We start from the raw sequence: 19,874 nt of genomic DNA, 5'->3' as shown, positions 1-19,874 counted from the left end.
GTCGTTGCTATATATTCATAGTTGCCCGATTCCAACAATTTTTTTTGTTTGTCAGAACGGGTCTCAGAGCTTCTTGACCCACACACAGTTGTTTAAACCATTTTTCATGATGTCTAACCACCTTTACGCTTCTACATGACCAAAAGCTCTATTTATTTTGGTTTGGTAATCAACCATGGTATTTTTCATCACGTCAACATCGTTACACCAACTCTCCTAAAGACGTGTTTACATAGTATAAAAATAATACAAGTATATAAATATAAATTATAAATATGAACAAGAATCAAAATTCTAAAAGTAATATATAAATTAATACAAGTATAAAAAATTAAACAAAATAAAATATGATTGTACCGCTTGAACGTATAGGATGTTAAAGACACGCATGGCATGGTTCATTGTACATTTGTACTCTACTGTGTGATTAAATTAATATATGTTTATTACCAACCTTTTTTACATGTCGAGATTTGAATCCACGCATTTCCCTTTCCCAAAACCGTTTTTTATCCAGCAGTCAATTTTTTTCTCTCATTGTTTTCATAAATCATTTTTTTGGAATATCTTCTTTATCAACTTATTGAACGTCTTCATCATGTTATTCTTGAACCGTTACTAACAAAACTATAAATTACAAAAGTATGAAGTATAAGTTAAAAAAAATATGTAACTTATATTAGGGTTAGGGTTAAACCATACCTCGTGTAAAATATAAGTTAAAAAACAATATGTAACTTATATTAAGGTTAGGGTTAAACCATACCTTATGTAGGTAGTGATTTGTTTAGGTGAAAATTGAGTATAAATAGGTAAAAAGAAAAAAGAAAGATTATTTTTCTTAATGTGACAAACTGCTATTTTTAACGGCCATGTGACTATTGGAGTGTTTTTCAACCACGAGATGAACCACGATTTGCCAAGCCATGGTTTTTCAATTTCACCGAACAACGGGGGCAGGCAATGCCGCCGTGCGGCTAGCCTCTAAACCGCACCACTCCTAGTTAGAAAAAAAGACCATTTCTAAAAACTGAACATTGAAAAGCTTAACGACAATTTTTTTTTAAGGTGTGGATCATTTGCTCGCAACAAAGGATCTAGCTTACGTTGTTTTAACCAGGTCCACACTAGAGAGCCCTCACACCCTCAATACCTAGTAGGAGGAGAAACTCTCAACTAAACCGCCCAAAGGCACGGCATTTAATTGGGATAAAACTCTCCCCCTTTGCAAGACTCAAACCTGCTTCAGTGGAAGACTCTATTGTGAAATTCCTTTAAATGTCATTCTCACTATTTTAATGATTATTTTAATTAATCTATATATGATGATTCTTTATGCAATCCGTGTATGATCACGAGCATGGTACCTGCTCAATGCGGCGACGTTAGCGGGGACAGCGGTTTTGTGTTGTCGGTGATGGTATTATTGGTGGTGGTGGCGGTGTCAAATGGTGTAGGATTGTAGGTTGATGTAAAGGTGATAGTGAAAATATTTTAGAAGATAATGGTTGAAGTGTAAATTAATTCATTAAAAACATAAAATGTCCAAGGGCACTTTCGGTATTTCAAAAACAGAACTTTCTAAAAATAAAAATAGGCTTTTGCTTTATTAAATAGTAAAGATAAGCTAGTATATATAGCGATAGAGACATTGAAATCTGTAGAGAGAGATGGCAACTACAACATGCTTCCTTTTGGGTGTCAAGTGTTCGACCAATAATCGTCCCGTTAACTTTGCAGTTGGTCATCTCAAGACTGCACTCTCAACTGCTGTAAAGGTATCAAACTCAGATAAATTCTAAGTTATATATACCTTTTCTTAAATGTCATCAACAAATCCAAAATAAACAAAATAATGGCAGCTCAAGAGAATATTATAGAACTCTCAGGGAAATTTGGTTATTATTAGTGATTCTGATATTGTTTGTATTCTTTTTCCCTGTCAAGCAGCCCATGATAGGGGAAATGGGAATAGCAACTCTCAAAAGTGAAGCTAGTAAAGCTATCAAGATGGCTCCTTTGTCAATACTCAACACCCTTGTGGATTCCATTTTTCAATTTGTCGACCAACCAATGCTTCCGTCACAGGTGTGTGTATATATATATATATGCAAGATATATACCTTCAACTCAAACATCTATCTTACTTCACTATACTTTTATCTTAAAATGCTTGTTTCAAACTAAAATATTGCCTAGCTAGCTAGCCTTTTCTAAATGCTACTTTTCTCTCTTTGAGCTGCCATACTCCTCAGCAACTGTACGTATATTGCCTTCTCTAGAAAAATTTGACAACTTTACTTTGTCTATTCGCAGGCAAACTTTGCCCCTGTTGACGAAATTGGAGGACCTGTAAAAGTTAATTGTAGTCATGGGGAGATTCCTGAAGATTTCCCAGAGGGTGTTTTTGTTAGAAATGGTGTTTGCTTCTTCGCTTTTCGATCAATATCCATTTTAATAGTTTCTTTGTGATAATATGATTCTTAAAGTTTTCAAAAGTAGTGAATTACATGAAGCTAGGCACTATCAATTTGTGAAGAAATTAACAAAATACTGGAAACCACATAAACTAGTACGAGTGAAAATATTTAATTAATTTTGATATGATTGTCTTTTTGCACAAAACGAAAACAACAAACAGATACGTCACTCAAAGCCGGCCAGGTCATATACAGAACAGCATAAAACAAATTGTCTGCATAATAAATAAGAGGTATGAAGATTTGGTCGGTGACTTTGAGGCAGTAAACACAAATAAGAATTGCAATGGTAGCATAGCACAATATATATACACTCAGAAACATTTTTGATGGTCGAGCATGGGTTAGATAACCTCGGTCTGCTACTGCTTTGAGTTTTTTATGTTCCTTTTTTTTTAAGAAAAGTTCATTCAGTGATCCCAAATTGATTGATGATACATCACCCAAACATAATCCTGAAATTCTGAAATCTTATGCAGGCTCAAATCCTCTATTTGGAGGTTTAAAATCTACAGTATCGGTGTTTGGTAAAACAGACAGCATATGGATTGAAGGAGAAGGGATGCTTCATGCTCTGTATGTCACCAAAGATGCAGAAGGAAACTGGACCGTTTCCTACAACAACCGATTTGTGGAAACAGAAACATATAAAATGGAAACAGAAAGGAAGAGACCTTGCTTTCTTCCTGCTGTTGAAGGAGATCCTGCGGCCACACTAGCTTCATCGTTTTTCAACATGGTAGGATCCCAGCCGGATGAGAACTTCCCATATTCATGCATCACCTAATTTTCACATTGCTAAAAATATTTTCAAAGCGCAATGGAAACACGTCAATATGTACCAATGCGCGAGATTTTTCAGTGACATGTTACTTGCTGAAACCAGATTGACCTTTTTACCAAAAAAACCAGAACCAGAAGATTTTAAAGATGTAATTCATTGCTTGTTAAATAGGAAGTAATAATATACACAACACACTTTTCCACACCCAACAATCTTATGCATAACCAAGTAGTATGATACTCATTTGTTGTGTATGGCGAATATTGTTGTGTACATAGCACCTCTATATGTTAAGAGTATCAGTAAAGGGAGAATAACTTGTAAAACACTGAAACCTCAAAATACCAGTTATCCAACTGATATCATTATTCGATTGTGGCAGCTGAGATTTGGGGAAGTCAACAAAATCATGAGCAACACCAATGTTTTTGAGCATGGAGGAAAGTACTATTCAATTGCTGAGAATTATGTGCCACAAGAGATAGATTTAGTTAGTCTTGCAACCTATGGTAATTGGAACCTGAATGGAGCTTGGTCACGACCTTTCACATCTCACCCGAAGGTTGGTAGATAAGTGTTACTATGTTCTAATTCTTTGCAAAATGCACGATACATTATGTGAACTTATTTATGTTTCACACAAGAAACTAACCTATTTAAGTCTTTAGTTGAATTGTGAGTGATAAATTAATGTTCATTAAATCCACAAGCTCATAAAAAACTTGTTTTCTGTTCTGTGTAGAAAGTACCAGGTACAGGGGAACTGGTTATGATGGGGTTTGAGCCGATGAAACCATATTGTGTTATGGGTGTAATCTCAGGTTATTAAACTTAACGAGTGGCTATGATTTTGAACTATGTATGTATGTATTCTAATCACAATTTTTATACAGTTGATGGAAAAGAGCTTATCCACAAGTTCGATCTACAGCTAGATCATTGTTCGATATGCCATGAAGTAGGTGTCACGAAACAGTGAGTTGCATAAGCCGTTTTGTATTCGATCCTATAATTTTAAATAGTCATAAATGTGACCTAACTTGCAGGCATTTTCTTTCTGTGTTACATAGGTACAACGTACTAATCGATTCTATGCTCACACTAAGCAAGGAGAGGGTGATAAAAGGAGGCCAGTAAGTACTTTTCCACATATTCATGCTCGTTCATTCTTATTTCCTCTGCCATTAGCAGAAGAACTTCAATTTTCAGCTAATATCCACCCGTTAATTACTTCTTAGGCACAAGAACATTACTAAAAAACATTAAATTTTGTTGGTGTTAGGTTATTTAAGTATGAGAGGGAGAAAGATGCAAGAATCGCAGTGATTCCTCGCTATGGTGATGCTGACTCGATTAAGTGGTTTCATATAGAACGATGTTGTACTTATCACCTACTGAACAGCTTTGAAGATGGAGATGAGGTATCTATCGTATGTAATTGTTCATGTCATTAAAAATTTGGTTTATTTTCCTATTGGTTCTGTGTTATCGGTCCTCTGCACTTTAACAATATTTTTCTACACCCCAAAAGCATGAATTAGTGTGTAATTATTATAATGAACAGGTTGTTGTGAGAGGATGTAAAGCTAATGCAGCCATCATTCCAGGACCTGGGTGGGGTGAGAATAAGTTTGAGTGGTTCTCTAAAGGATTTAACTTTAAAACGGGGGACTCGGGCAATAGAAATGGTCACGGAATGACAGAAGAAGGAATGCTATTCACTAGAGTCAGGGAATGGCGATTAAACTTGGAGACGATGGAGGTTAAGGAGAAAGATATAACTGGAACTGAATACTCGATGGACTTCCCAATGATCAATGCAGATTTTATAGGTCTTAAACATCAATATGGATACACTCAGGTTATTGATTCCCTTGCAAGCTCTAAATCAGGTATTTGTATACTTAAATATGGACATATGGCTCTTAATCAACTATCGTAGATGAAAACCGGCTCTCACTAGAAAATTTAGCTAAAAATTCTTCTAAAAATATGTTTCAGCAAAAACTAAATATGGTGGACTCGCCAAGTTGTACTTTGAAGTAAAGGTCGAGGAGCAAGACACCAATGGCGAACAGAATATAAAAACAGAGTACCATTGGTTACCCAAAAATAACTTTTGTACAGGATCGGCTTTCGTGGCAAAGCCAGAAGCCATAGATGAAGATGATGGTTGGATTATTACATTTGCTCATGATGAAGACACAAACAAATCCTATGTATGTATACCATTGATCAACTGCTGGAAAGCCGGCAACTAGATATACATACCCAACCAAACACAATGTACTAACGATTCTGACCCTTAATTTACTTTCTGCTTTTCTACAGGTATTGGTAATCGATGCTAAGAAATTTTGTGATGAGCCAACAGCCAAGATTAATCTCCCTCAACGGGTGCCATATGGTCATCATGGTTCTTTCTTTGCGTCTACATAAGCAAGCACTTGAATCTATCTAAAGCATTTTAAAGTTCTTCATTAATGCACGTGAAGATATGATTGATCCATCTTATTACATTTTTTTCCTTCAAAATTTACACATCATGCTATGATAAGAAGTTAAGAACACAGATGCAATATCAAAAATGCTATTTTATGCTATGGAGTTTGACAAGTATATAGACTTCTTGTCACGTACCGTGTCAGATTTTTACTGTGAGACACCACAATACTTTTTTAATGCCAACTTATTGCCGATATTTTCTTCCAATACGAAGAATTTAAGAAACTCTTCATAATCAAAAGGCTTGAAGAGTAACGGGTAGTCCTCATTCACCATTTCTTTTGGAGCTTTTATGAATTTCCCTGATTTTCCAACTGAAAACAAACCGATTGAAAATCTGGTTTGGTCTCCCTTCATCACCACTCTATGAACTGGTGCACGCAATCGACCATTCGTCCATGCCTGCATGCACATCCATACCAAATATGATCGAATTAATATTGCAACTTAATTAAAACTTTTTAATTAGTTGCTTAATTAATTGCTCTATAACTTATTGAATCATTTAAGATTGATATGATACTATACTATTGGGTCAGCTTACATGGAAGCTTTCTCCGGCCATAACTACAAAGCAATTTGCAGAAGTTTTCGCACTAATCCATTCGCCTTCTTTGTTCTGTACCTCTAGTCCTCCGGCGTCATTTTGATGTATGATTGTCACTATGTTCTTATCTGCATGATCTCTTAGTCCCAATTCGGACTCGTGTTCGTCAGGAACTCTATATCTCATAACCCTTGTAAGATATTTGGTTAGTTCCATGTGTTCATCGATATATTTTTCCAGATTCAAGCACTCCAGAACCATCATCCTTACCATCTCATCCAACTCTGATAACTTCTCTATGTATTTTTTCATGCTCTCACTATTATTATTATTATACGTACAAATGTATAACAGAAAATTAAATCTTAGAAATAAGAAAAAGAAAAAAAAAATGTACTGTCTTAAAAAAATTAGTTTAGATAAGTTACCAAAATTCATGGTTGCCATTATGAGGCCACATGAGATTAGTGAAGCTTTGAATGTCGTCAATTCCCAAGCTCTCAAATAGTGGAACATCTTTGGAGGGACCAATGTAGCCATAAAAGGGCTTTTCGCGGTTGTTTCTTAACTTGGTTTCTAATGGAAGAGAGAATAGTTGGTTCAATGAGGCAAAAACGGACTCTCGGAGATCAAGTGAAATCTGATTGAAAGATGCTTCAAAACAACCGAATTCTTGAAGGGCTTTGAATACTTGGGTTTTCAATGAATCCCAGGCAATGGTTCCTTGGTGATGCTTGTGTATGCTTGAGAAATCTATGGTAGGTAGAGGTGGTTGGGAACCCATTTGATAATACTACTTTCTTTTTTAGTAATGAATTGATTGATATGAAATAAGCTAGCTTTGAGTTTTTAGGTTTTCAAGATATGTCAATAAAAAAAAAATTAACTAGAATAAGTAACCAAGTTGGGTGTACTATTCTACATATGAATGCACCTCACCTTAAAGAAACCAAATGTCGAAGCATCGAGTAGAATTGTTGGGAAGGTTCAACTTCACCTCGAGACAAAATTTTGCCATAAGCATTATTGTCGATTATCTTGTTAATTAAAACAGTCATATTAAGGTATGTCAGTCTACATTTTCATCTTCAACATATTTCAATTTAATTTAACATGAATTTGTATTTTGACTCAAAAAGCTGGTTTGTAAGCTCAAAGAGAATGCGTCAAACTTGACATGTTTTGTAAACATTGCTCGACTTTAAACTCAGTTTATATTAACGCGCACGGCGCACTAATATATTTATTACTATCAGTGCATCTCTAAACAGAAGTTTCTAACACAAATTTGTGTTAGAAAAGTTTTTTAATAGCCATCTTCTCTATATTTATTTTAAGTATTTATATTTAATCATTACCAAAAATTTTGAAAGACTTTATGCAAGGTTTTTGTAATTAAGAAAAAAAAGAGGTTAAAAAGGAAAAACCTATAAACAATAAGGCAAAAAGCTTTGACGGAAGATGAAGTAACTACAAATGCATACCATAGTGTGTTTGACTATATGATTTGATGTAAGTATGATGTCGGCTCAAAGAAAAAAGCTAGCTAGCTAGGCCAACAAATTTTGAACTGTTATGTCATGCATTAATCATTAATGCCCATCCTTGCAATTTGCTATTTGGCCTCTCAATCACAGCATATATTAAGGGTGGGCGAATGTGTTGTTTGTAACGTTTCTTAAATATATATATTTATAAAAAAAAAACAAAAAAAAAAAGGAATATAAACCGGCCAATAAACCATGCATGCATATAACACACCATGGAACTTGCGAATACGACTATCAAACAAAAAGTTGTTACATATATATGGATAGATATACAGGATATGGTATGATAATGATAATATATGGACAACACGTACAATTCGTCTCTGTATAAACTATAAACGTGTAGCCTGAAATTGGTTGGTCCCAGTACATCCCACCACCAGTCTCATATAATGTATGTGATATTTTGGTTCTATAAAGGACAAAGTCATCCATACCATTCATGCCTGGAAATCCATCACATTGTGCCAGGGACACAATTGTTGACTTTTCAAGAGGTTAATTTCCAGCTGCCCAATTTAAGTTGGGGACCATTTTCCACTAGCTAGTTACATCTAACGAATCTAGCTGTCCACTTAGATAAACCAAATTACCCGTCATCCATTTCATTCATAACAAAAAATGTTGTGACAACACCGGTGCATTGTATCTTCTTTCTAAGTTAGTTCTCTATTACACTACGTATGAAATAAATTTAAATCGTGATATGTTTATTGTCTCAAAAGTCCCTCTTGGTGTCTAAATCATTGACTCGTTTGCTACAACATTATAACGCGACTTAATGTTTAAAGTTCGATGCACCTCTACGTACGTGTGGAGGTTTAATCAATTTATTTACAAATACCAGAAGTGTTGGGGTCAATCACCACAACAAAGAATAATATTTTCGTTTAGCTCAATGAGCTTAATCCACTGTTACAAACTTTGGCTTATAAAAATGTAAACGCTCACTCGATCTCAACAATTTTATATTCCCCTCACCAGTTTCACTCTTGAAGGATATTTTCAACTCTCAAGAAGTTTTTCCGCACAAGAATAAATTAAGTAAAACATCAATAATGACTCGTGTTTATATAAGCAAAACATAAGTAGGTTTCTCTACACCAAACAACAAGGGACAAGGATTTGAGACAATTACTATTATATCTTCTCATGACCCAAATTCCCTAAATATCTCATCTAACCGCCTCAAGGTCTAATTCTCATAGAGCCTAAAGTTTTGGTTCGAAGTTGTACAAAAATTAACCCAATAGAAATTACTTATCGTCTTACTTTACATTGTCAGTAAATGGATTTGGGTTCCGTTTTATTGGAACTACGCCCTTTTACAATGGAAAATCATACAATTACCTCATGGGGAATTAGCCGCACCGACTAATGATATAAATACTAAAGGATTAAAACCATAAACATTATTAAAGTTATAAAGAGTTAAATATGAAGTTTTTTATAATTAATAAAAGTGGAATAATTCTTATCTAGGACTTTAAACTTGGACGTACTAGATTTAAAATCATCTATGACAAGAATTTTGAAGATGTGATGTAAGTTGATTCACGATATCAAACATAAGTTTTTCTCGATTGCTAAAATGTCATAAAACAAGAATCGTTTGTGCCATTAATTGAATTCTTGATTACGGTTTAAAGAAAAATGTCTCGGCTACAAGTAAATAGACATGCATTATGAAAATTTACAACATATTAGAGATACATATACAAATATCAACTTGTGGGGTCTTAATTTCCTTTATTGACCGACGGCTTCGGCATGTTTATAATTTGAGGATTCTTTTTATATATCGGGGGGGAAGTTGATGAACTCGGTCACAAAAAACACACAAACAAATAGCGATGGCAACAACGGCAACATGTGTACTTCCTAGTGTAAGGTGTTCAGCTAGTAATCATCCAGTCAGTTTTAAAGTTTCCGATCTTAACACTGCAATCTCGAACGCTGTTAAGGTAATTACATCTAAACTCAAACTCAAAGTTCCATTTTAAGACTGCAGTCTCGAACACAGTAAAGAATCATACAGTAGATGAAAAGCATCCAACCCACTTAGCTACTTCAATTCTATGAAATTTACTATATATGCCCGTAATATATACATTTATATGATTAAAAGGATATATATGTACACGCATGATTAATATGCATGGGTACATCAACATCTGGCAAATATTGCTTTTCTAAACTTGCAAATTTTAAGCTACCGATTGTGTTGTGTGAGCAATTTCAGCATTTGGTTATTAATGTTTTCCTCATGAAAATTAATTGTGTAAAAAAAAAATCTGTTACTCGTCATAGTAGGGGAGAAATTTCGGGTGGGCACGCATCTATCTATCTATCTATCTATCTATCTATCTATCTATCTATCTATCTATCTATCCGTGTTTTGATTGTTTTCATTGATTAGAAAGATGTATATTCATCTTTAAACGTAATGTTACAGATTAAATTACAAAACCCGATCTGAAATTACATTTCCAACTTCTAAATTATAATGATGCGGATTTATTACATGTCGGGCTAATCGATATAGGTCAGTAGGTTCTGCGTCTTTGCAGTTATAACTTCTAATATGTATGGATTTTAACCCAGAAATACGGAAAAGATGATTTAAAAAGTTAACCCATGAGAAAAGTAAGAAAAAAAAAAAAAAAAACAATCATAAACCTAAAAAATCCTCCTAATTCATAGGCCTCGAAATCTTCCTAAATGATAGGATGGTGACAAACAATCGCATTCATGGTACCTTTTATAAGGTTACAAACAATAGGATCCAATCCCAAATGATTCCTGACCTTCTACATATGGCATAGCAAAGTTTGTGAAGATAGGGAGGCCACGGTTGACCATCCTGGCACCACACTGCCATGGGATAGGCGTGAATGCTCCATCCCTTTTTTAAAGTACCTCCATGGCTGTTTACCTTACACAGTTACACCACATAGCCATGGGCTATCTGTCACCTGACCTATTTGTTATTTTAAAATTAAGCCCAATTTCCATACTATACAATCAAACCACCATGCAAATGTACCAGTTGTTGTAGTATTTGATGTCCAATCATAACTAAGTTCTGATACACACAACAAAATCCACCTATTCAAGATCTTTGTGACCCAACCAATGATTTTACCCAAATTGAGCTACATGCAACTACAGATTCGTACTCGGATAAAGTTTTAAAGAGAAATTGACCTCAATGCAACCAGATCACTTTATCAAACTCTTTTTTACAGCAATGCAGGTGTCATTTACGCCTTTTGACCAAAACCATATGAATTTAGTATGCAACAAAGAGCAAACAATATGTAAGATCGTGCCTTGAAATCCTTTAGATATATTTTACATCCAACACTCTTATGACATCAGATATAGCTTCAATCTAGTATTCTAGTGAAAAAAAGATCCACTCCATGCTTTCTCTTAGTTCACTAGCACACAGTACCTTGACTATAATGGGAAACTATAAGAAAGTTCTGAACTCTTCCCACCTGCTTTACTGCTTAAGCTTTCGACCATTGACCACTAAGTAAGTAGGGACACTGCCCTTAAGGGTGCTATATGTGAATGCCCTTAAGTTAAATGACAAAATATGTCTATTGTGAGATAATGCCTTAAAGGACATTGCAAGTATGATGCCCCTTACAGTTTTGTTTTCATCTATACGTTTATCTAAAAATGTCAGATACGAGTTGGAAAACTTATGGATATTAATATGATAGCGAAGTCTTCTAACTCAACTAGATTTTGTATTGATCATTGTTTGTAAACTTGAAAACGAATTAATTTCTTGAGGTGTTAATATTCTAACTATCAACAGCTAACCAAGCGAAAACAGGAGAAATCAAACCTGGCAACCGAAGCTAATAAAGCCATCCAGAGAGCTTCATTGGCAATATTAAACTCCCTTGTAGATTCCATCTTCCAATTTACAGACCAACCCATGCATCCATCTCAGGTATGCTCATTCTCTGAATGAAATAATCATGTATTGTAAGATTCTTTAGTAGATATTTTGCATATCAATAACTATGTGTCACACTGCAATAGAAAATGCATTGCAACAGAACTCTGTTATAAAAAAACAGAAATAGGGCATGTTCCATATTTCCCCAAATGTATTTTGAAGACCATGGATATCGCACCCATTAACCAATTGGATGGATATCTTTGATGCTCACACATCGATGCATCCAATGTATTTAACCAGGCGGCCACAAACATGAGATCCAAACTCAGGAGTTTTAGATTACCTCTAGCAATTGACAACCTCAACGTCGAAGTTCTAAACTGTGGGCTCTTAGTTTGGAGCTAAGCTCATGCTTGTATTATAATTATGTTGTTACCTTTCTATCATCCTCTTCCATAAGATGTTCCGATTTGGCCTCTAATACTATTATTTATTGCAACGCCTAACATTCAACACGGTTCTTTGACAACCTACTAATTGACAGAAAAACTTCGCACCAGTTGAGGAGATTGGAGAACTTGTAAAAGTTGATGATTGTCAAGGCGAAGTCCCAAAAGATTTTCCGGAGGGCATTTACATACGAAATGGTATTTTATTAGAACTTCTTATTTATTGTATAAATGATTAAATAATAATATTCTTTATATTTTATAGCAGAAAACTAAACCTGCAAGATAATACAAGAGCAAAGCCTGGTAATAAAACAAAAACACCAAAGTATCACCTTAGATGGATAGCAAGGATTAAAAGTTGTCGCGACAAATTAGAAACAGATAATAAAACTGACTTTGGCTGATGCACTTTTTGTCAGCAACTGATTTTCATTAATGAGTGTGTCTATAATTCACCTTCTCAAAATATGGAACCTTGTGTAGGTCCAAATCCACTATTTGGAGGTTTAAAAAATGCAGAATCAATATTTGGAAAAACTGACAGCTTATGGGTTGAAGGAGAAGGAATGCTTCATGCTCTGCATTTCACTAAAGATTCAGAAGGGAATTGGAGATTTTACTACAAAAACAGACATGTGGAAACAGAAACATATAAGATAGAATCTGTAATGAAGAAACCTGCCTTTCTTCCTGTTGCAGAGGGAGATGCTAAAGCTTTATTTGCTGGATTAATTCTCAACAAGGTAGGATTTCCCAGATCTTATGAGGTTCTAGTTTAACTATCTTCCAAAAACTATAACTATTAGAAATTTTGTGAATATACCATTTAAAAAAAGTTAATGGTAACTCTTTCATTTAGCTGCACTGCGCTTTACCTATGATACAAAATATCACTTGGCATATTTTCAATTTATCCCAATCTTGACAATATCTCAAAAGTATTTTAGACGCCTGCATTGAAGTAAAGCATAAACTTGGGCCATTAATTTCACTGGATAAAAAAACTTACCATTATGAGGCCGGACTTCAAATTGCAATTAAAATATGTATCATAAGTGCACGATACAAAGAAATTTTCCTTATAAGATTTTCTTGTGCCTTTATATGATTTGTGATAATGACAGTTAAGATTTGGACAAGATAACAAAATTCTCAGCAATACCAGTGTTTTTGAGCATGGTGGAAAGCACTATTCTGTTGCAGAAAACTTCCTTCCGCAAGAGATAGACCTAATTAGCCTTGAAACTTATGATAACTGGAATCCTAGTGGAAGTTGGTCTCGAGCTTTCACATCACACCCAAAGGTTGGTATACATGATAAATTATCTTACCTTTCTAAATAAACGATAACATATGATATAACCATAGGCAACTCTTCTAACCACAAGAATATATAAAGATAATTATGTAAAAACTGTGTAGAAAGCACCTGGAACTGGGGAACTTGTTACTGTAGGATTTGAGCCGATAAAACCGTACTGTGTTGTGGGTGTCATTTCAGGTACTTCTATAGATCACTAATGAATTACGGTACTTAAATTATGTATATTTTCTGATAAATTTCTTTTAATAGCCGACGGAAAAGAACTTATTCACAAATTGGACTTACAACTAGATCATTGTTCAGTTTTCCATGAAGTTGGTGTTACACAAAAGTGAGTTGCATCAGCTACTATATATTAGTGATTTAGGTTGCAGAAACATGAGCTAATTATCTGTTTTTCTTGTGTAATATTCAGGTATAACATCTTAATTGATTCTATGCTAACACTAAGCACAGAGAGGGTACTCAAAGGAGGCCAGTAAGTTCCTTCCCATGAAATTTGTCATTCTCTTCCACCCATTCCCTTCTTTCTCAACATATAAAGAAAATGTGACGCAAAAGGGGGAAAGCATTAACTTGAGTATCGGTGTAGGCTATTCAAGTACGAGAAAGAGAAAGATGCAAAGATTGCAGTGATTCCCCGTTATGGTGATGCGGACTCAGCAAAGTGGTTCCGGATAGAACCTTGTGTTACTTATCACCTAATGAACACCTTTGAAGATGGGAATGAGGTGCGCATATCTATATCAGCTTCATGGTCACTGTATACCTCAGTTTTCTGATGATTGCTCTTGTACAATTACATAACCTTAATAATTGGTGTCGTTATATATCCTCCAGCAATGTTTGAGTGTTTGACACTAGACATTTTTTAAACATCACTAACCGTCAATCAGGTAATGCAAGAGTCAATTAGGAGGATATGCCATTACTAAAACGATAAATATGTATTACTAAACTTCAGATACTTTTAGACCCTAACATATTAGTTTGGCATCTGATATGAATCCTTCTTTTTAAAAGGTTGTTGTAAGAGGATGCAGGGCTAATGAGCCCATTCTTCCAGGACCCGACTGGGGGGAGGATAAATTTGACTGGTTCTCTAGAGGATTGACATTTAACTCGGTGAACTCCAATAACGAGAGTGCTCCTGGATCAAAAGAAGAAGGAATGTTGTTTGCTACTGTTAGAGAATGGAGATTGAACTTGGAGACTTTAGAAGTTAAGGAGAGAGATGTAACTCAAACAGAATACTCGATGGACTTTCCAATGATCAATACAGATTTTATAGGTCTTAAAAACCAATATGGATACGCGCAGGTTCTTGACTCCCTTGCAAGCTCTAATGCAGGTAATCTAATCTACATGGCTCTTAATCGTACCAAACTTTTTGCAGAATATGTTTAAAATGTGGCGTTATATTTGATCTGGGCAGTAGTAAATGAATAGAACTTACTTAAACAACTAAATATGATGTGGTATGTTATCTCATCTTGGGAATTCAATAAACGACACACGGGATAACATTTAAACTTGACAATGCCTCCATCCATGAAAAATATGTTTCAGGGAAAACTAAATTTGGAGGACTAGCTAAACTATACTTTGAAGAAGAAGAAGCAGAAGAAGCCGGGGAGCAAAGTAGGAATGGTGAAGGGAACGTAAAGATAGAGTATCATTGGTTACCAAAGAACAACTTTTGCACAGGATCAGCTTTCGTATCGAAACCAGGAAGCGTAAAGGAAGACGACGGTTGGATTGTTACGTTTGTTCATGATGAAGACAATGATACCTCTTACGTACGTCCTGTCCTATCGATCAGTAACCTATATATATAAAAATATATATCACCGCCCTACAGTTCTTAAATATATCTTTTCATTAGTAACAGAGGTCTGATTAATGTAGCTTATTATGGTTTTTGGTTACAGGTACTAGTAGTTGATGCTAATAAAAAGAGGTTTGCGGATGAGCCGGTAGCAAAAATAAGTCTGCCGCAACGAGTGCCATATGGTCATCATGGATCTTTCTTTACATCTACTACATAAACCACAAATTTATCAAACTTCGTTCTGACTTAACTTGTTTAATTAACATTTATTAATTGTTCAAGATGAATTTTGTTTTGATATTATGAAAAGTGAAGATCGACATCTAGCTAGTATGGTCTAGTTTTTTCTGTAAACTAAGTTTGCTTTGGGACTGTTTTCAACTGGCTACAACTCATTTAGAATTAGAATAATAATTTACGATAAAAAAAAAATCAAATATTATAAATTCCGTTTTTTTACCTTACCTTTTAATGTCAGCCCACAATAAAATAAAATAAAAATCCAGAAATTGCCACACACACACACAAATGTACAGTAATGAAGAAAAGGGTGAAAACAGTTGGTGTGAAAAGCTGCTACCTTGATTCATATCCGAGTGAGATAGGGTCTTGATTGGGCCATGTTATCAAGCCGTTGGGCCGTACATTGGTTTTTACAGCTCTCTGGTTGGTTTGTTGCTGTAGGGTTTATTTAACTGATCGTAGTAACTGTGTTTGCCAAAATGATAAGCTGCTGGCTTGATTTTCTAGATTTTATGGTGTAACTCAAGGTTACGAGAATGGTACCCGCGCAATGCGGCGGAGTTAGCGGGGATGGCGGTTTTGTGTTGTCGGTGATGGTATTATTGGTGGTGGTAGCGGTGTCAAATGGTGTAGGATTGTAGGTTAATGTAAAGGTGATAGTGAAAATATTTTAGAAGATAAGGGTTGAAGTGTAAATTAATTCATTAAAAACATAAAATGTCCAAGGACACTTTCGGTATTTCAAAGGCAAAACTTTCTAAAAATAAAAATAGGTTTTTGCTTTATAAAGTAGTAAAGATAAAGATATGCCCGCGTTGCGAAACTCAATTATTGTGATTGCGTTTACTGTAACACCCCAAATATTTTAAGGTAAAGGAAATTAACCCCTTCTCTTAGTTTTTGACATTAAATTAACTTCATAGTATTTTATTTTTGGATATGGGATTAATTTAGTTGGAACTTTAGCGGATAGCGGGTAAAACACCCACCAAATTGAGGAGTGGGTCGTGGCACCCATAGGAAGTGCCAGACATCTTCTTTTGAGTATGAATCATACTTCCACTCCCATTTTCTTCTTCCCTTCATGCATTCCTTCTCATATTCTTTCAAAATCAAAGAGTAGTTCATCAAGAACAAAATCATTAATCATCTCCACCTATATTAGGAATTTACAAGCTAGGGTTTTGGTGATTTTGGGTGGTGGCTGAAAATCAAGAGGAAAAAGGGGAGAAAAAGGAGTTGTAGCCTATAGTCTTGATTTAGCTCTTTGAATCTTGAGGTATTGAATTCTCTTAATTTAGTTTTATCTTCCTTCTGAAATTAGGGTTCATGGATGAACCAATTTGGGGGATTTTGCTAGAAAATGAAGTATGGTTCATTTTCTCCAATTCCTTAGTTAACCTAGTTGTCATTGAGTTATAAGATGTGTTTGATTATGAAATTGATAAATTCATGTGATGAATCGAGTTTGTGAGAAAAGATGAACATTACTAGTTATTGTTGTGTGAATGAAAATAGTAGGTTGAACTACCTAATGTTATAGTTAAAGATGAAAGTAACTCAATGACAAATGGGTTGGGTTTTGGGTTTAGAAAAGGCTAGTGATTGTGAATGGCTAAGTTGAACTAGTCAAGTTGTGAATGTAAGCTTATGTTTTTTTTTTCGATACGATTTTAGGTTGAAGCTTGCTTGTGCTTGTTGTTAGCGTTATTCTCTTTATTGCGAAGGAGGTGAGTATTCTTGCATACCTTTATGTATACGTTGGGCCAATTACCATGAGATGTGAATGTTCCAAGCATGGTAATTGGTTCGGCGTTAAGCCCATGTGGGGCATGGTTTATGAGGCCTAAGAACCTCCGGGGCCTAAGAATCCCGATAGTTGATGTGATATGAGGCCTAAGAACCTCCGGGGCCTAAGAATCCCGATAGATATGATTTGTTATGATCGTTTAGCTTATATGGATCCATATATGTATTGTTTGTGTGCAAGGTGAATATGTAAATGTGACACCACGATGCCATAGGTTACATGTGAAAGTCCTTGTACTATGCCCTCCTTCGTATTTGTAAATGTATGCAAGTATATTCACTAAGCCTTTGCTTATATTTTAGATGTTTACCCTCTTATATAGGTAGTTCCGGAGGAAGGAACTAGTGAGTGTTGTTTGAAGATAGTTGATTTAGAGTTTGAAGCGATCTTTGGACGTCTTGAAGGTAATTAGGTCATTCCCGACGAATGACGATGATTTGGTTAGAAACCTAGTTGTCCCTCTTGACATTGGCTCATGGTACATTTTGGTTGTTATTGGCCATATTTTGATATGTTTTGTAAATGGTCATGTTCATGTCCTTTGTAGTTGATAAGGATAGTTGGTTTGGTTGTAGCATGTCAAATGGGTAATCGACCCATATGGTTGCGTGGTCGATCATGGATCAAACTAATTTGACAAATATGAATGTTTTCGGGTTAACTCTCTTACTTCCAATTCTGGAATGTAATTTCTTATAATTTTGGTTGTGGTTCAAGGGTTTTGGTTAAGTCTTAAAGTGGGCAAAGTTTGATGTTGTTGGGTTGTGGGCCACTGCGGCGCAGTGGGAGCGTGCCGAGCCCACTGCGGCGCAGTGGAATCCCACTGCCAAAATTTCTTTTCTTCCCACTGCGGCGCAGTGGGAGCGTGCCAAGCCCACTGCGGCGCAGTGGGGGGGGGGGGGGTTCTTCCAGTTTTGGCCCGAGAATTTCCATTGCGGCGCAGTGGGAGCACTCGACCTCACTGCGGCACAGTGAAGCATATATAAAAAAAAAAAAAAACTTTTGTGTTTTCGAGTTATCGAGTCGTGTTGTTACATTTACATTTGTTATTGATGTATTTTAAATCGAAAAATGTTAATTAACGTAATCATTTTTAGATAATGTGTATTGTATGTAAGAAAATATATCCGATCAAATAAAAACTAACAAGGGTTGTTACATATGCATTCTTACATACAATACACATAATTTAAATATGATTACATACAATGCACACAACTTTAGTTATTTTACACTATATACTATTCGTCGAAAGTTTGTTACATTTCAGAATACTTAGTAACTCTAAAATAACTTATCTCATAACAATACCCAATGTAAAAAAATATATATATATGGTGGAACCTGAGATTTGGAGGTCTTGGGTTCAAATCTCGGTGTAAGCGGATGCTGACAAAAATGGACACAAAGATTTTCCCAATATGGGTTTCCACAGGGATTGGATCTGGATATATGAAAAGGCAAGCCGCTGAGCCCCAGTTTACCGTTCAAACAAAAAAAAATTGTAAAGTAAAATTATGATTATCATGATTGTACTTGTTATTGATGTGGTTTAAAGACGGAAAAAACTTTTTAAAATAATAATAAATAACCCAACAATCGCAAAACGAAAAAAAGTAAGGTGATGCCAAAATCACCTATATTAAAGCAATTGCACAACCACGGAAAAAATTACTATATGTTTGTTTTGTACCGGAGGGCATTTTCTACCATTTAGATAGAAACTGAAAGGAGTTTTTTTACTTAGTTAGAGGTAAGATATGCCTACATCTTAACCTCCCTCATACACCATCAAGGTATTGGGGCTCAAAACCCACAGAAGACGGCACTGAACAGTTACTTACCTACTTTTTTTTACTTTTTTTGTATCATAAAGTTAAAAATCAAAAAACACAAAAAGCCTAATACGTCAAAGGGAGCATCAAAACCACTTTGGCATATCATATTCGTATAATCGTATATTCGTATGTATATAAGAGTAAGCAAAAATAAAAATACGAAGAACCAAACTTTCAACATGCAAAATAATAATACATTAGTAGAAAATACTTGACACGTGATTATATTTTATTGGGCCATTTATCACAATTTTAGTGGCAATGCCACTATTCATAATGATAGTCATTAATTATATTTTAATTTAACTTAAGTATACCAATAATTGTTACCTGAATAATTTATGAAAAATTCTACATTGATAAACAAACTCTTACAAACAAATGTTATAAACTCATTTAGACAGTAAAAACTAATAAAATTATTTTTTTTTTCCTTTTTCATTCTTTTTCCTTATATGATTGGTTCACGTGAGTTTGTAATAGTTTGTTTGTCCTTGTAGAATTTTTCATAATTTTATTCACCTCTAATTAAGCTTTTATCATATATACATTACATTGTACAAATAACGTACACCTCTCGGTTTTGAT

At 34.9% G+C, this 19,874-nt stretch overlaps 3 protein-coding genes across 3 annotated transcripts; 2 read left to right on the top strand and 1 right to left on the bottom strand.

Moving 5' to 3' along the window:
* Positions 1-1,670: 1,670 nt before the first annotated feature.
* LOC122610961 (carotenoid 9,10(9',10')-cleavage dioxygenase 1-like) lies at positions 1,671-5,769 on the top strand. The gene is made up of 12 exons (XM_043783913.1): positions 1,671-1,778; positions 1,951-2,088; positions 2,317-2,419; positions 2,960-3,219; positions 3,647-3,826; positions 4,007-4,085; positions 4,158-4,239; positions 4,335-4,397; positions 4,547-4,685; positions 4,829-5,156; positions 5,266-5,483; positions 5,596-5,769. The coding sequence occupies exons 1-12, from the start codon at positions 1,671-1,673 to the stop codon at positions 5,701-5,703; spliced, it is 1,806 nt and encodes a 601-aa protein (XP_043639848.1). The 3' UTR covers positions 5,704-5,769.
* On the bottom strand, positions 5,719-7,246 carry LOC122580180 (probable 2-oxoglutarate-dependent dioxygenase AOP1). The gene is made up of 3 exons (XM_043752454.1): positions 6,745-7,246; positions 6,314-6,635; positions 5,719-6,171 (listed from the first exon to the last, which is right to left on the bottom strand). Exons 1-3 carry the CDS (start codon positions 7,098-7,100, stop codon positions 5,917-5,919), a joined length of 933 nt encoding a protein of 310 aa, XP_043608389.1. The 5' UTR covers positions 7,101-7,246; the 3' UTR covers positions 5,719-5,916.
* A 2,419-nt stretch (positions 7,247-9,665) lies between these two features.
* Positions 9,666-15,749, top strand: LOC122611155 (carotenoid 9,10(9',10')-cleavage dioxygenase 1-like). The gene is made up of 12 exons (XM_043784131.1): positions 9,666-9,830; positions 11,699-11,836; positions 12,333-12,435; positions 12,724-12,983; positions 13,365-13,544; positions 13,663-13,741; positions 13,814-13,895; positions 13,980-14,042; positions 14,157-14,295; positions 14,588-14,915; positions 15,134-15,363; positions 15,496-15,749. The coding sequence occupies exons 1-12, from the start codon at positions 9,720-9,722 to the stop codon at positions 15,610-15,612; spliced, it is 1,830 nt and encodes a 609-aa protein (XP_043640066.1). The 5' UTR covers positions 9,666-9,719; the 3' UTR covers positions 15,613-15,749.
* Positions 15,750-19,874: the final 4,125 nt, after the last annotated feature.

The sequence above is a fragment of the Erigeron canadensis genome, chromosome 8 (assembly GCF_010389155.1).
Source record: "Erigeron canadensis isolate Cc75 chromosome 8, C_canadensis_v1, whole genome shotgun sequence".
In the NCBI taxonomy this organism is placed as follows: Eukaryota; Viridiplantae; Streptophyta; class Magnoliopsida; order Asterales; family Asteraceae; genus Erigeron; species Erigeron canadensis.
Note: the sequence above shows the minus strand (reverse complement) of the source record. Positions and strands in the feature narration are given on the sequence as shown.

What these genes read in the sequence shown, in the direction of transcription:
- LOC122610961 (XM_043783913.1), top strand. Translation starts at nt 1,671, where the DNA reads ATGGCAACTACAACATGCTTCCTTTTGGGTGTCAAGTGTTCGACCAAT. An exon ending in AGGGTGATAAAAGGAGGCCA is followed by an intron (nt 4,398 to 4,546) that starts GTAAGTACTTTT and finishes TGTTGGTGTTAG; the next exon opens with GTTATTTAAGTATGAGAGGG. An exon ending in GCTTTGAAGATGGAGATGAG is followed by an intron (nt 4,686 to 4,828) that starts GTATCTATCGTA and finishes TATAATGAACAG; the next exon opens with GTTGTTGTGAGAGGATGTAA.
- LOC122580180 (XM_043752454.1), bottom strand. Translation starts at nt 7,100, where the DNA reads ATGGGTTCCCAACCACCTCTACCTACCATAGATTTCTCAAGCATACAC. An exon ending in AATGGCAACCATGAATTTTG is followed by an intron (nt 6,636 to 6,744) that starts GTAACTTATCTA and finishes TAATAATAATAG; the next exon opens with TGAGAGCATGAAAAAATACA. An exon ending in TGGCCGGAGAAAGCTTCCAT is followed by an intron (nt 6,172 to 6,313) that starts GTAAGCTGACCC and finishes ATGTGCATGCAG; the next exon opens with GCATGGACGAATGGTCGATT.
- LOC122611155 (XM_043784131.1), top strand. Translation starts at nt 9,720, where the DNA reads ATGGCAACAACGGCAACATGTGTACTTCCTAGTGTAAGGTGTTCAGCT. An exon ending in CAATCTCGAACGCTGTTAAG is followed by an intron (nt 9,831 to 11,698) that starts GTAATTACATCT and finishes AACTATCAACAG; the next exon opens with CTAACCAAGCGAAAACAGGA. An exon ending in TGTTGTGGGTGTCATTTCAG is followed by an intron (nt 13,742 to 13,813) that starts GTACTTCTATAG and finishes TTCTTTTAATAG; the next exon opens with CCGACGGAAAAGAACTTATT.